The sequence below is a fragment of the Haliaeetus leucocephalus genome, unplaced genomic scaffold (genome assembly GCF_000737465.1).
Source record: "Haliaeetus leucocephalus isolate CR32 unplaced genomic scaffold, Haliaeetus_leucocephalus-4.0 Scaffold473, whole genome shotgun sequence".
In the NCBI taxonomy this organism is placed as follows: Eukaryota; Metazoa; Chordata; class Aves; order Accipitriformes; family Accipitridae; genus Haliaeetus; species Haliaeetus leucocephalus.
The window spans coordinates 1,888,744-1,904,892 of NW_010972909.1; the positions used below are offsets into that span (position 1 = coordinate 1,888,744).

The following is a 16,149-nucleotide window of genomic DNA, read 5'->3' on the forward strand; positions in this document are numbered from 1 at the left end:
GAATAGCTGCTGCACAGACAGAGCCAAAATGAGTTTCACCATTCCTGCCCCCTGATGTATCTGACCACAGAACATATGGAAACTAACCCCAGTTATGAAGACAGTATCATTCACTCCTTTCTTCAATCTTTTTGTTAACAGGGCTGGAGTCCACCCTGTCTTGAAAGGGCTGTGCTTAAATTAACTTGAAAAGCTGTAGACAAAACCACACTTGGTCTCTCTTGGCCAGATTTCATTTCTGTGATCCATAAAATAGCCATAAAAGAAACAATTTATTTTTTTAAAGTACTGTTTCCCTTCAAAGTAATGGTTAAGGAGAGGTATTATCAAGCCCTAAAGTAACTTACTCACCTGCCTCTCAGAAAAGGAGCTTCTGATTGGAGAACTGCATCTCTACCAGAACACAAACCCACTACAGAAATGCTAAATATACACAAACATTTCAGACCAAACAGTTATCAGGCAACTCACTATCTACATCCTAAGCAAAAGCAAACACAGTCTGGTCTAATTTAAGTGGATCTTTTACAAAGACCAGGTGGTCAGAAAAGGAGTAGTCCTTTAGAAAGTGACTGGACAAGTTCACTGAAAGAAAAATCTCATGGTACCTCCTCATAACCAAGGAAAAGCCTAACCTAGGGGTTAAGCAACCTTTCAGGGACAGCCCCCGAATACAATTGTTTATACTTAGATTTTTTCCCCAGACTTCTGTTATTGGCCACTGCCAGACAGACGATGGACTAGATTTATCTTTAGCTTAGCTGGTACAACTGCTTTGTTTTCTTAAGACATTTTAACACCTCAGATCACTTTTTGAAGGACTTAATGGGGGAGAATATGGCAATTGTCTGATGTACATAGCATACAGCAAGAACAAAGGGTGACATATTGTTACCAGTTGTCAATGACGACAGCATAAGGCCAGCTCTTAAATTGATCTAATAGTTACAGAAAGTGTAACATTTAACACTTGAGGGGTTTTTGCCACAGAAATATACCCAAAGCTTGCTCCCATCAACAGGGTTGAAATAGGCCACAGATGGATCATCTAGAGGAGAAAGGGTTAAAGCGTATCCACTTGACTTTCCTCTGATTATGTTTGTAATTCTGACAGTGTTTATTAGTAACTTGGAAACAAAGCAAATGAGCGAAAAGCCACAATCGCCACTGCCACTCCATATGCCACCACTAGCCTGAGCCTCTGCAGGCACTGCTCTCTGAAGATCACATTACTTTTTTTAAAGCTTACCTTTATGTCTGCAGTACTTCCAGACGTAGAACACACATATCTCATCACACTTATCCTGTTTGTTATTTGAAGCTTTAGCAGAGGAATAGTCTTTCTTATCTACGGGAAGGAACACATGAGTCCTTATTGGCCCTACCAAAATACAACTTTAAAAGAAAGACATGGCATTTGGTATTTCATCCCAGAAGTAACAAGGAGTTGACTGCAGTAGCCAAGTCAAGCACTTTAAGGATCTGACTGTCCCCTGTACAGCGCACTGCATGAGTTAGGGCTTTGTGACTGACCAATAAACCCCTACAATGGAAGAAGGCTCAGTGGAGATGGCCAAGGGCAATGCGCCCATGAAGCTCAGAGAGTAACGTGGGGTGTGACCGACCATGGCTGTTGCAAAGAAGCTGACTTGGTCTCAACACAAAGGGGACCAGAGGGTGGCCTTTGCTGTAGATAACTGGCTATGTCAGCTGAGTGGATCAACCGGTGGTATAAACATTTCTCCACAGTTAGCCAGACCAGCATGGGGGCAGCAAATACAGGGCTCAGCTCAACACAGGGGTATAAGAACTAAACAGCTAACAAAAGAATTTCAGAGAGAGCAACGGGTTTGAGCTGGCTTCAACACACATATTCCTTCCTGGGGACTGGGGACATGCAGCATGATGGCGGTGAGCATATTACACAGACCTATAATGGGAATCACATTAGTATTCTGATTGAACGGTGTATTGCAATTGCTATATTTTGGTAAGACTAACTTAATATTTTTGTTTCCAGTGTATTTTGCATCACTCTGCTACATCAGAAATCTCGTTGTACTGGGCCTGGCTAGGATAGAGTTAATTTTCTTCACAGCTGCTCATATGATGCTGTGTTTTACATTTTTGACCAAAACAATGTTGATAACACAGCGATGCCCTAGCTTTGGCTGAACAGTGTTTGCACAGCTTCAAGGCCTTCTCTGTTTCTCTCTCTGCCCCTCCAGTGAATATACTGGGGGTGCACAATAGGTTGGGAGGGGACACAATTGGGCAGAGGACCCAAACTAACCAAAGATACAGTCCATACCACATAACATTATGCTCAGCAATAAAAGTTTAGGAGGGTTAGCTACCTTTTGCTCAGGAACTGGCTGGGCAGCCTGTTCATGGGAGGTGGGGAATGACTGCCTTTGCATCACTTGTTTTGCTTTGTTTTCTTCTTTCTTCTTCCACTTACCCTTTGCTTCACGCCCCCGCCCCCACCCCCAACCCATCTTGGCCCTCAAGTTTTCTTGCTTTTATTCTTTCTCTCCTCTTCCCCTGTCCCACTGGGGGTCAGGGGAAGTGAGCAAGTGGCTGTGAAGTGCCTAGCTGCCCACCATGGTTAACCCACAATACTCATGTAACATCAACTATCTTCAAAGAAGTAAATTTGATATTAAACATTATACCCTCCATGTGTGGAATATCTAAAAGAACCTGTTCAGAGACTATTGGACTCTGACAGGCTTTAAAGCTAAGGCCCTTCTGCCCAGGAGGACAGGAGATTTACGAGTTGCTATTCACTCACTGGAAGGTATATCAAGACAACTGCTCTACTGACAAAGCTATATCCATTCCCCAGGGACAGAAGGCAAGGAGAGGTATTACATGCATGGATACAACTCTGTCTCCTTCCCAGGAAGGAAGCAATGTGTCCAGAACAGTACAGAGATCAATCCCAGACTACTCCCCATTGTGCTGCACAATGCTTGGGCAGAAATCTCAACGTTCCTCTGCAGGCCGTCTGGTACTATGGCTTTCAGCATATGGTAGGGTAAGCACATAAGCTGCACTCCAACTACCACAGGGAGCTGTAGGGCTGTGTGAATCCAAATCCCAGGGACAACCACTGATCTCAAGACTGGAGGGTTAGAAACAATCCATACCTTTGTCTTTACTTCCAGCTCCTGCTGGCAACTGGTGTTGGCTCTGACCAGGTACATTGCTACTGCGACCTGCATGAGAAGACTGAATGAACAGCACTGCTAGACCAAAACTTCAGCTAGCTGGCAACATCCCAATTTGCGTGTTAAGGATTATGTCCATCACACATCTAATTTTCCACTGGTACTCCACTGCTGATACAAAAGATCAGCAGTAACAGTTACAAATCCCAGCTAGTCACAGTTACCGGCAGACACTCAATAGCAATTCTGCATGCAGCATATAAGACAACAGTAATGCAGATCTCCCTCCCACATGAGTCAGCCAAGAGTTACTCCATTCCTGAAAGCAGATCAATGGCAGAAGGGAAAAAAATATGTACATGTTGTAAGAGAGGAAATAGGAAAGCTGATTCTACATGGAAGCAGTTGGTACTTATCTAGATATTTACCTTCTGAAGGTGGCATATGCAGTGTGGAGTCCGCTGTCTGCAAATGCATCATTGAATCTTTAACATTTCTAACTGCCGTTTTTTTCAATGCATTTTCTCTTGGTTTGTAGTTGTGTACTGAAAGCACAGAAAGGATGATGGGGTTTAGCTGTGAGGTAAGCCAAGAACAGCTTCTACCTCTTATCAAACTCAGAATCCTATTTAAACAGTGTTTCTTACAACTTACTCTTCCCCTTCTTGAGTTCCTTGTTGAATTCCACATGCTTGTGATCACATATAGCTTGGATGTTTGAAGCTATACTCCTATCGACACCTCCAGCTTCCAACACTCTCAATGCATGAGTATCCAAGAGGTTATGGGACCTCTTGCATGGAACAAATCTACATTCCCCTTGGAGAAAGTGTCGACAAATATGAAGCCTGTTGCAGTTGTTTTGCTGGCTGCAGGCGCTATCCTTTCTGTTGTAAAACTGGCAGACCTAGAAGTGGGGAGGGATAGATACAACACGAAATGGAAAAGCACATTAAAATCAGTAATTTTTTCTTTGTTCTATAGGCATGCAGCTTTAACAGCAGCAAAACGGTGACTAAAAGGCATGTGTTCATTGTGACTTCTTTAATCTGGACTTCTTTAATTCCAATTTCTTGCACAAAAGAGCCAGCATTTTCAGCTGACTCACACATTTTCAATTTTGAAGTTGTGCAGAGTTTTTTTTCCAAGAAAAAGAAAAGCCAGTCTAACAAGCATTAATTTTTGGCACTCCTAAGCAAGACAGTTGCATAACAACTGAATGTTTTACAGTTATTCTATTAAAAAAAGAGAAAAACAGAAACAAACCCAACAACAACCCAAACCAAAACCATAACAAAGAGCAAAGAACAAGCGTCTCCATAAAAACATGTATATTGTGTCAAATAAGGTATTATTTCATGGAGCTGAAACTGCATTTGCACTTCCTATTTGTAAAGCTTATTCCGCATTGAAGATTTGGGCATCTAAAAATGGTAAGAAGAACGCTTTGCAATTAGAGTACATACGGAAAAAGCAACACACTTCTTTATTCCTCTACTCACCAAAAAAAGAGATATGCAGTGCATTGGACCCAGGGAACAAATCACACACCAAAAACTCCTTCATATTGCCCACCAAGCACCACAGCAACACTTCTGCTCCTGCAGCACAGAGCGGCAGCCCGTAACAAGGAACCTGCTTTGAGGAGGACACACAGCTGCCTGGCAGACAGCCTCAACATCGCACCAGAACTGTCACAGATCCTCTCCCAAATCCTGTTCCAAGCAACAGAAACAGGTTTTATGCTGTGTTGCTATTGAATATATAGACATTTATGTGTCGACTAGGGAATTAAAGATTGCTGGGATGTCAGCGTTAAAAAGACTGAAACATCAGGCCAGTTTCAACTGCAAAACAACTCTTTACTGGATTCATATTCACTAACGATACCCATTGCCAAAGGTGAGTTCGTCGTCGCTATCTGTCAGTATCGGGTACAGAACAATCAGCCTTCACAAACTTACTCTAAATTAGGTGGGAGCATACAAAGACATGGAACTGATGTAATTTCAGTGAGCACTGATGGCTACTATCCTTGACGGTTCTTAGCCTCTGAGGGAAGCAGAAACCAAAGGGCGTTGTCTTCTTTCTTCCCCATCTTCCCTCTCTCATTGTGGATGCTTCTTGCTTTTCTGCCCTTAAGACCCCAAAGCATGCTCTCATTTGCTTTTGACATCTTATTTTTGGGATCTGGACTTGTTCTAGTTTTGCTTATTCTACTGGATTATTCTGCTTCCATCACATAGCCTTCCTGTGTGCTCTGCAGGATTTTAGTTCTGTCAGGTATCTTGCAGGTTTTACTTCTACATGTTTTCCTGCACCCTGTTTGTGCAACTGTATCACAACTTTCTATTTTCCCCTTGCAATTATGACTATTATTTATATATTTAAGCTTAACTGCATCACAAAACGCTATCAGTGGTGTTACAATCTGTTGGGTACCCATGGAAGGTGCTGGCAGACAGGGGTGGCCTCTGTGATAAGAAGCCAGGTGCTGCCTCTTGCCGGACACGGCTGGCTCCAACAGACCCACTGCAGGACACGGCTGAGCCCATCAGCCAAGCTGGTGGCACCTCTGGGAAAACACATTTAGGAAAGGGAAAAACACTACACAGTAGTGAGGGGAGGGCTGGGGAAAGTGTGAGAAAAAGCCCTGCAGACACCAAGGTGACAAGAAGGAAGGGGAAGAGGTGCTCCAGGTGCCCGAGCAGAGATTCCCCTGCAGGCCCACCTACAGCTGGTTGCCCAGGACCGTGTCCAGGCGGCTTCGGAATATTCCCAAGGGACGGAGACTCCACAACCTCTCTGGGCAACCTGTGCCACTGCTCAGTCATCCTCACAGTAAAAAAGCATTTCCTGATGTTCAGAGGGAACGTCCTGTGTTTCAGTTTGTGCCCATCACCTCTAGTCCAGGGCATCACTGAGAAGAGCCTGGCTCTGTCCTCTTTACACATTCCCCTTCAGATGTTTGTCAACACTGATGAGATGCCCGAGCCTTCACTTCTCCAAGCTAAACAGAGCCAACTCTCTCAGCCTGTCCTCATGTGACAGATGCTCCAGTCCCTTCATCATCTGAGTGGCACTTTGCTGAACTCCTCTTCCAGTAGCTTCATCACTCTCTTGTATTAGGAAAATAAATTTTGGAAAATTAATTTTGGACCTATTTTTAGCTCATGTAGCAGGCCGCTGTGGAAAACATAATGAGAAGACAGCGACTTCCAGTTTACCTGTAGGCCTTGGTCGCAGGGGCTCATACATTATCATTAGTGACAGCCACATAATGAGAGCACATACCATGCCATTAGCATGAACTGCCTTTAACAATACAACCTGCACGTACTGTTTGTAAGAGCTTGTTCCTATAAAGATGCATAAGAGCATAATGCTCTCAGTGAACCTCGGTGTACCGTCTAGAACATTCAGTTTTATACGGATAGAAGACCAATAGCTTTGGGGTTCTTTGGGGGAGTTTTGGGGGGGGGGGGGGGGTGTTCCTCCCCCCCCCCCAAAATATTATAAAGATATGAAGACCAGCAAGGGTGCTGAACCTCAACATGGATGGGAATTCTGCAGAGCAAGCCATGGTCCTACCGGAGAGGTCTGTCTGATGCTGTATTGTCATGAGTTCCCATGACATCAGAAGGGACACCTAAGATTTATTCTCATTATAACCTTTAGTAATAACAAGCTATTTATCTTAAGCATCATGTGCCTTTCTTAGTGAGATTCAAAAGTACCTGCACCTGCCAACGCAAAGCAATTATTCACCTACTCCAGAATTTTGGGTAAGTCACTTCATTTTTCTCTCCTTCATTGTCCCAATTTTGCCCAAGGAGAATGCAGAAAGGCTTATCATCTACAGAGCCCTCTAAGACCTATGTATCAAGACCATATGCAAGTGCTAGGTAATAAAAAACAGTCTTGTGGGAGATGTTTTGCAACTTCAGTCACTAAAGAACTCAAATCTTACACCACTGCCAATGGAGGGTCTTCCTCAGTTGAAGAATGTTGCTCTGTCTTGGGCGCCTGATACCACTCAAAGTGCTACCTTCATCTAAAATGTACATGGCTCATTTAAGTGCCTACCTAACAAGAAAAGTGAGTTAAGGCTTTAAACATGCAATTTGTTTTTCCACCCCTCCAAGCGGAGATAACTGTTCAAGTTACTGAGCTGGAAACAAACAGTTAGTCCAACATCCGCCAGAGACAGACAATCAAGCACACACTAAGGGCTGTGATACAAACTTGTAGAGTAGTCCCTTGGTTTGAAGGAATAATATAGTTCTCTGGGTATTTCTAGAAAAACTTAAAATCACTGCTTCCTTAATAGGTCTTTCCCCAACCCAGACTTTCCCCCTTAACTTCAATATCCTCTCCTTTCTAGAAACTTTCTCCTCCAGGAACATCGCTAATCAAAACCAGAAGCAGAGAGCATAGTTTGTCACACAGCCTGAAGCTGGTTTAAAAAATACCAAAAAAAGCATAAGACTTATGTCAGACACTGGTTTGGGGGGCCAGAGCACAGGAATTGCTTTTGTGCTTCCATTTTCCTGCTCAAGAGAGTACAAAAAAAAAAAAAAAAAGCAACTAAAATACAGAACCAGGTAAAAGCTGAGAGGGTACTAAAAATACAAACATTTTGTCTGGGACACCCATTACACAAAATGTCACTTTAGGGTAGTGGAGATACCAACCACTTAATTTACAAAGTGAAGCTCCCAAAGATTTAGACACTGAATCTGGTTGAGAGCAATTTTGTAGGGCATCTAGAGGAAGATGCATTAAAAGATATTATTAGTATGCATGATGAAATTTTTACACAGGAGCATCAGAATAAACTACCAAACCAGAACAAAGTGCTGCCTCAGCTAAATAGGGAATCCACTGTTTAGCTACATCAGGAAAGCACACTGCCCCTTGCATTTGCCAAGAAACAAAAAAAAGGAGAGCCAGAAAGAAGGTGAGGGAAAGTGTAAAAACTCCTGATTTGGGAGTGCCGTTGTGTTTTTCTTACCCTGCACCCCAGTTCAGGTCACAAAAGACCTAAGTTTCCTCTTGCTTGACAACTTCATACATGCTATTTGTCAGCACACAGCCAGTCGGAATTTCTAAGCAAGAAACTGCAAAGTCAGCTTTCACACCCCTCTCCCCAGCAATCAGGTTTATAAATGGTCCGCATAAATCACTGTTTTCTGTTGTTTCTGCTATGTTACTCCATAATAGGAGTTAAGGTGCTTGATTAGAGCTAATTAATGATGCCTGCCAGCAGTGAGGGCTGAACAGATCTATAGATAAGAGCTTAAGAGTAATACCAGTCAATGGCGGTTGCTATCTGCTCATTATTGGGAGTAATTAAACAAGAAACACTTAAGTTTTAGATACAGCTGAGCAGGACAAAGATATTATTAACCCTCGTCGCTCATCACCACCATACTACTTGAATCTGGTAGCACAACATATTTTAAAACACTTAAAAAAAAAAAAATCTATTTTGTCAAAGCCCAGCACTATCACAGCAGGGAATAAGAAAACAATAGAGTTGTTATGCTAACAGATCTGTGGTGATTATAAACTCCAAAAGGCAAGGGTAACAGGCAGTACTCTGATAATTCCTTAACCAGCTGTAGCCAGAACAGGATATTCTTGGCTTTGAAACAGCCGTATCTTGAAGATAGCATTGCCCTTATACACACATGCAGAACCAGAATGGATTGTTCAGCCTAATTTAACAAAATCAATGACTTGCATACAAACAGGACAAAGGCTGCCTCGTAGAAAATTAGTGTGCAAAAACTCAGTACACTTTGGAAGGAGCAAATTTTACACAAAACTAACTGCAGTCACTTGGTCATTTTCTTACAGATTTTTCTTACCCTCAAGAACCAAAATGTGCAGGCCTACTGTCCTGATTTCAGCAGGGATAGAGTTAATTTTCTTCCTAGTAGCTGGTACAGTACTGTGTTTTGGCATTAGCACCAGAATAATGTTGATAACACACTGATGTTTTAGTTGTTGCTAAGTAGTGCTTATCCTAAGCCAAGGACACAAACCAGGGAGGAGGCGGACAAGAAGCTGGGAGGGAGCATAGCCTAGACAGCTGACTCGAACTAGCCAAAGGGATATTCCATACCACAGAACATCATGCTCAGCATATAAACTGGAGGGAGTTGGCTGGGGGGATCCCATCGCTGCTCGAGGGCTAGCTGGGCATCGGTCAGCGGGTGGCGAGCAATTGCATTGTGCATCACTTGTCTTTCCTGGGTTCTATTTCTCCCTCCTATTGTTATCTTCCTTTTCATTACTATTATTATTATATTTTATTTTATTTCAGTTATTAAACTGTTCTTATCTCAATCTAGAGTTTTACTTTTTTTTTTCTGATTCTCTTCCCCACGCAACCAGGGGGAGGGAGGAGTGAGCAAGCAGCTGCGTGGTGCTTACTTGCTGGCTGGGGTTAAACCACGACACCTACATAGGCTGGAAAAGGAAAGGGGCCCTGCTTCCAAGTCTCCATCATCTCTTGGAGAAGAGCCAACAAACTGGTTTTTGGTCAGGCCTTTTATCCTGTAAGCACGTACAACTATTGTGATCTTTCACCTCCGCCTTGCTTACCTCAACGTCTGTAAATCTCTGGTGAAGTTGCTGACTTTTTTTTATTTGCTTGTTTTGACTAACTTTATGGCTATCCTGTTGGGATAACAGGAGTGGCACGCAAAACAGGCTGTAGCCTTGCTGTCCACTGCCTGCTGTCAGACAGCAGGTCTTCTGCTGACAAGTCAGAGATGACATGGCCTTATCCAGGTGCAAGCCTTCTGGTATTTATGTAAGCAACTCAACCCTCAGTGTTTAACAGTTTTATTGCTGTTATTTTTTTGGTTATAAGTACACAGCACTTTCACAACTCTGGCTCTATATTGTTTCTTCTGGTGCTTTCACACACAGCCATTCCCATTCATACTTCATTCAGACTAAACTTCAGACTACTGTTACATAACTTAACAGCTTGAAGTTGAGATCAGAACTCCATATTCTCACTTGCCCTCTCCCATTCCTAATTAACAAAAGCTTCTCTTAAGAAATCAGTACAACTCACATCAGGGAGGAGGAAAGGGTCATTCTGGAGAAGCAGGACTCGCAGCTCATCCTCATTAAGGCCAGACAGCTCATGGGTCTTTAGAACTTTTTTGTTCTCGGCATTGATGATGTCGTGCAAGTACTTACAAGATCTGCAAGAAAATACACAGAAATATCAATGTTTACTTCTTCTGTCAAGTTGATTTAAAGAAGTACCTCAGATAACATGCAACTTGAGAAAAGCCATGGGGAGAAAGATAGCTTGGCAAAAGTCGCGGTGAACATTTAGATGGTCTCTGTAATTAGCTAGAAAATGGACCAAACAGCATAATAACTCTGTGAAATACAGCAGCATTATTATCCCCATTTTAAACATTGATGTGGCCAGACCACTTTTAAGAAAGCTAGCAGCACAGATTTGAAGCCAAGTCTGACTACCTCACACTTCCTTCCCCTCCAGTAAGAGGCAAGCCAAGTCACACGACCAGAACAGCTAGAGGGAAAGCTAATTTTAGAGGAATACATCAATAATGGTGAAAGTTGCAACACCCTTGATTTTGTGAATGTAAAAGGTTTTTGTCCTGGAGATGGAATGTAAAGAAAGATGCAAGAATCTGAGAGCACAAAACAAAGAGATAATGAAGTTGAAAACAACACAATTTGTTATCTTTACTGGCAGGGAAGTTTAAACAAAACAAAACAAACCAGACCTAAAAACCCAAGTTCATTAACTTCTGAGTTTTGGATAAAGAAACAATTAAACGACAATAGCGAAGCCGCTGGTGCCACTAATCCAAGAAAAATGTCCGAAGCGAGTATGAACTAGAGAGATTGCAATTTTTTTTGCATCTATTTGAAAAGATACTGCAAATAAATAATATGAGGAGAAACACAGTCAACCTGTGCATTAATCAACGCAGTAAAATACAGCTTCCTTACATCTTGCTCTTCAAAAGCATGATTTGATACAGCCTTAAGACTAGATGTACTCAACCAAAAAAAGTACCTGTTAATCTGTCAGACTCAGGTCTCTGCTCCCCTTATCCCTTTCACCTCTAGTTAACTCCTGAAACTCCCCTTGTGAAAGCTTTTTTACCTCATGCTGTGTCTGATCCAATCCTTCTCTACAGGCCCTTGTGTAGTCATTTCACCCCGACCCCATGCTACCTGTTGGACACAGTGCTTTGTAAGCAAATAAACAAGAATGCAAAGTCTAAAGGGCAGAAGTGTGCCATCTTTGCTCCTAAGAAACAGTATCCTAAGGATATTAGATTCTGTAGGCACTTGATTAATGGCTGTGAAGGTAGGTGAGCGACAGAGTATTTGAGGTGGGAGCCACCACCAGCATTCCTCCAGAGTTAACTTCAGATTCCACCAACAGGCACACAGTGATCTACATCACTTGAGCATGTATTTCTAAGTCAAAGGTTGAAACAGTCCACAAATACAATGATAACTAATCAGCTGAGTTTAATAACACATTTAGAAAAAAAGCAGTGAAAAGTTACTTGCCAGACACAAGTTAAAAACAGGTTTAACTGGACTAAAATCCTGATTCCACTAAATAGGAAGACCCCAATAACTTGCACAGACACTTTATCTTTCCACAGATTCTAAAACAAAAAGGGTGCAAGATCTGGAAGCAAGGCTAGATTTTATCTTATTGGTTAAAAAATATTGTCTTGATCCATGTGGTCCACCTAGCAGTATTTCTGCCCCTTCATTTTAATCAACCTCCCTCCCACAAAAGGCATACTCATTGAGTACATAATAATTATATAATAATGATATAATATATTATAATACAACAATAATATAATATACAGCAATTATATAATTATAAAATTATTAAATAATTATTAATTATTAGCCTATATAAAGGTGATTTTAAATACTTAGTGCTATTGAGAGGATAGAATTGTTTATCATTACAAAGGGAATCACCTCATTGCACTTTTTAGTTCACATGGAGTCATCCAGCACAAGTGCCTACGTGCATTTTAAGGTATTTCTAACAGTGAATAACATGGAAGCTTATCATACCGTCAGTAAAGAGAGAAACAGTGAGAAAATCTTAGCATCCTAATACTTTACTAGGACCATTCTGAGATAGATGCAGCCTTTCCCCTCCATGTTTTTCAGACCCAAGCGCAGAGCGAGCTATTTTGCTGGGACAGAAGAGGAAGAATCTGGTGGGGTATAAGCATTTTACTAACACTGCAACAGTGCAAGACCTGGGGCCTCGGGGCTTAAACTGTGAATTCTTACAACAGAGCTCACTGCTGCCGTTGATTGTCACTGAAAAGCTTCTGGTTTTCACTTCTGCGTTTGTTTTTTTGCCTCCTTTATCGTTATTTTTTTAAACTAGGTACCACCTTTCGCCAGTCTGTGCCTACAGAAGCTGCCGGGCCTACCCTTCCTACAAGTTCTCTGTATGTCCAGAGAACAGGACTGATGTACATGGGAAATTAAACACTGCTTCTCAGAGAAACAGCTGTACGTGGAGCAGTGACTTGCAGCAAAATTAAACGCTCATAACTTTCTAGAACAAAACCAGATAGCATGATAGTGTTGGAGATATGCAAGAAATAAAAAAAGAATGCTACTTCACCCCTGTAAGGAGTAAAGGAGCCCTGAGATACAGGAGCATCCAGATAAGCACAAGGGGTACTCTACTACTGATAAAATCAAGTTCAGCTACTTGAACTTTGAGTGAACTATCCTAACTAACAGTAAAAACCCCATCCTTGGGTAGGGAAAGCCCCCTACCAACAGAAGCCCCTTCCTCACTGTTGTGGTTTAACTCCAGCCAGCAACTAAGCACCACAGAGCAGCTCGCTCACTTCCCCCCCACCCAGCGGGATGGGGGAGGGAATCTGGGGAAAAAAAAAAAAAAAAGTAAAACTCGTGGGTTGAGATAGGAACGGTTTAATAGAACAGAAAAAAAGGAAACTAATAATGATAATGGGAACACTAATAAAATGACAATAGTAATAATAAAAGGATTGGAATATACAAGTGATGCACAATGCAATTGCTCACCACCCGCCAACTGACACCCAGCTAGTCCCTGAGCGGCACTCGCCCCACCCCCACTCCCCCCAGTTTATATACTGGGCATGACATCACATGGTCTGGAATACCCCTTTGGCCAGTTGGGGTCAGCTGCCCTGGCTGTGTCCCCTCCCAACTTCTTGTGCCCCTCCAGCCTTCTTGCTGGCTGGGCATCAGAAGCTGAAAAATCCTTGACTTTGGACAAAACATTACTTAGCAACAACTGAAAACTTCAGTGTTATCAACATTCTTTTCATACCAAACTCAGAAACATAGCACTGTACCAGCTACTAGGAAGACAATTAACTCTATCGCAGCTGAAACCAGGACACTCACAGAACATGAGCAGTAAAAAAGGAGGATGCCGTGGCTTTTAAGTGGAGATCAAGCTCTTCACAACCAGGAACAAGGGTGACAAAGTGAAACTGTAAAAGTACTGGTAACTGTTTCTCAAACGTTTAAAGGTCTGCTGAGTGTTCAGCAAGGTGTGCTAGATCTGTGGAGTCACCACCTGGCACCCGTCTCTGCGCAGATATGACATAATTATCTCTGTTCTGTGTGTAATAGGCTCTTTGCGCACCGGGTGAGGAACCCCATTTTGGGACAAGACTAGCACTTTGCTTTTTTCTTAGTAGAGAAATATTGGTAGGCAAGCAGCTTTAACACCAAAAAAAAAAAAAAAATCATCATACTGACAAAGCATCATGGTTTAGGCCCAGCCAGCAACTAAGCACCATGTGGCTGCTCACTCGCTCCTTCCCCCCCCCCGCTGCCGTGGGACAGGGAGGAGGAAAGGAAGAAAAGGGAAAAACCTGCGGGTTGAGATAAGGACTGTACGATAAGGCAACGCAGAGGGAAGAAACGATACCGATACTACCCATAAAAGAATATACGAAGTGAGTGATGCACAGCACCATTGGTCACCACTCGGAACCCGATGCTCAGCCCGCTCCCGAGCTGCGATCCCCCACACTTCCCCCCCCCGCAGTTTATACCGAGCATGACGTCACACGGTATCGCATATCCCCATCCTGCTTGCGTCCCCTCTCGCGAAAACAAACTTTATCCCAGCCGAACCCAGGGCACAAAGAAAACCGGGCTTCCGAAAACCGAAACCGACCGCGCTCGCTCGGGGCTCCCACCAAACACACCGAGAACAGCGAACGAGTCCTTCGCCGGTACGGGGCTGTACGCGGCGGGGGCGGGGACGGACACCGGGCCTCTCTCCTCCTGAGGGGAGCCGGGGCAGAAGGGGCTTCCCGGTGAGCGGGAGAACCGACGGCGCCCGGTTGCGGGGAGAGGCCCGGCGGGGTTCGGGTGTGGGGGTGCCCCGGCCCCCCCCGGCGCTCTCACCTGGGCCCCAGGTTGCACCTTCCCATGAGGTGGAGCTTGCAGAGGTGCAGCCGCTCGCAGCCCCCGCACTCCTTGCGGACGCAGGTCCTCACGGCCGACACGGCCAGGACCTCCGCGCCCCCGCCGTCCCGCAGCACCAGGAACCGCTGAGGCCCCGCCGCCGACAGCGTCTCCTCCAGCTGCTGCGCCGAGAGACCGACGCACCCCCGCAGCTCCGGCAGCCCCAGCCGCCCGCCATGGGCGCAGAGGGTCTTGGTGAGGAAGCAGCACACCGCCGGGTCGCTCATCGTCCTCCCTTCGCCTCAGCCAGACGCGAAGCGACGGGACGAGCCCAGGAAGCGGGGCGGGACTGGGCGGCCGCCGCCCGGGCGGGCTCGGGAGGAATCGAAACCGAAGGCGGTGGGCGGGGCCTGCGGCTGAGGGAGCGCTGTGAGGGGTGAGGCGGGAAAACGGCGGCGCCGGCGCCTGCCGAAGGGTTTCCTCACCTCGCCGCTGACTTCTGCCTGTGGGGAGCACAAAAGTAGGGGTACGGAGCGTTAGGGAGGAGAAAAACTCGGCGCACCCGAGTGATTCTACCACTCGCGTCGAAATGCCGCGGCTCGTCTTTCTTCCAGGTTGGCAGCCGGCCGCCGGTCGACGCCGGCTGAGGCAGCGGGCGCCCTGTCAGGGGGTGCGAAGCACAGCAATGGCCCCCGTTCCCACTGGTGGTGAAGCGGGGCTTGGGAGGGTCTGCGGGACTGGGGAGAAGCACGGCAAATACTGGAGCGGGAAGACAGGGAGAGGGGGCTGAGCGCTAAATCCATTTGAGATGAGCTTTCGCGCTCAAACTCTATGGCGATGCAAGCTTAAGGGGCACTTAGGTATCAGCTGCTCCCTCTGGATCAGGAAGTTAATCTCGAAAATAAAGTGAATGCCAGCCTGCGTCGCCTGGCACTAATGCCTGGTTTGAAAGGCACCTGAAACTGCGCGGTCACAGTCGCGATTGCTGCTCAGGTCATACAGAGAGAACCGCCTCAAGGACTGGGACCGAGGTGGTGCAGTCTGTGGTTTTGCTCTTTCTTTGTGGAAGGGAAGGTTATGGAAGGATCTTTTCCTTGGGTATATTGCCCCATATTTGCCCTCTTGCTATGATACATAACAAATGAAGTAATTTTAAAAATGCAATAGAAAAGGAGAGGTAGAAGGAGGAGTGTCCTGCATCACTTCCAGCTTTAGAAAAGTAAATTGATAGTTCTGGGCTGGTTTATATTCTAGGCACGCGCACATGCATTCTCAGGTGGTCAACAGGTTGCCGAGGATGGTAAAACTCAGATTCATACCTTGTAGTTTCAAGACTGACTGCTAAGGTAGAAAATGATTCAAACAGTGACTCAACAATGTATTGCCAACTCCAAATGGTAGATAATAATCATGAATCAGGCAAACCTTTCAGTCATTTTCTTACATTTATTTGTCTCCTGTTTTTCAGCCAGTTCCAGTGAAAACATGCATTTAT

The 16,149-nt window shown here is 44.5% G+C and overlaps 1 protein-coding gene across 1 annotated transcript in view; it reads right to left on the minus strand.

The window, feature by feature from the left end:
• The window catches only part of LOC104836616 (poly [ADP-ribose] polymerase 12-like), a 30,621-nt gene extending 15,608 nt beyond the window's left edge, over window positions 1-15,013 (minus strand). Inside the window, exons 1-6 of the mRNA XM_010575294.1 lie at window positions 14,655-15,013; window positions 10,267-10,399; window positions 3,828-4,080; window positions 3,602-3,718; window positions 3,153-3,221; window positions 1,250-1,348 (exon numbers count right to left, since the gene is read on the minus strand). Coding sequence (XP_010573596.1) covers window positions 1,250-1,348; window positions 3,153-3,221; window positions 3,602-3,718; window positions 3,828-4,080; window positions 10,267-10,399; window positions 14,655-14,941 — 958 coding nt within the window. The 5' untranslated portion in view covers window positions 14,942-15,013. The remainder of the gene's footprint in view (window positions 1-1,249; window positions 1,349-3,152; window positions 3,222-3,601; window positions 3,719-3,827; window positions 4,081-10,266; window positions 10,400-14,654) is intronic.
• Window positions 15,014-16,149: the final 1,136 nt, after the last annotated feature.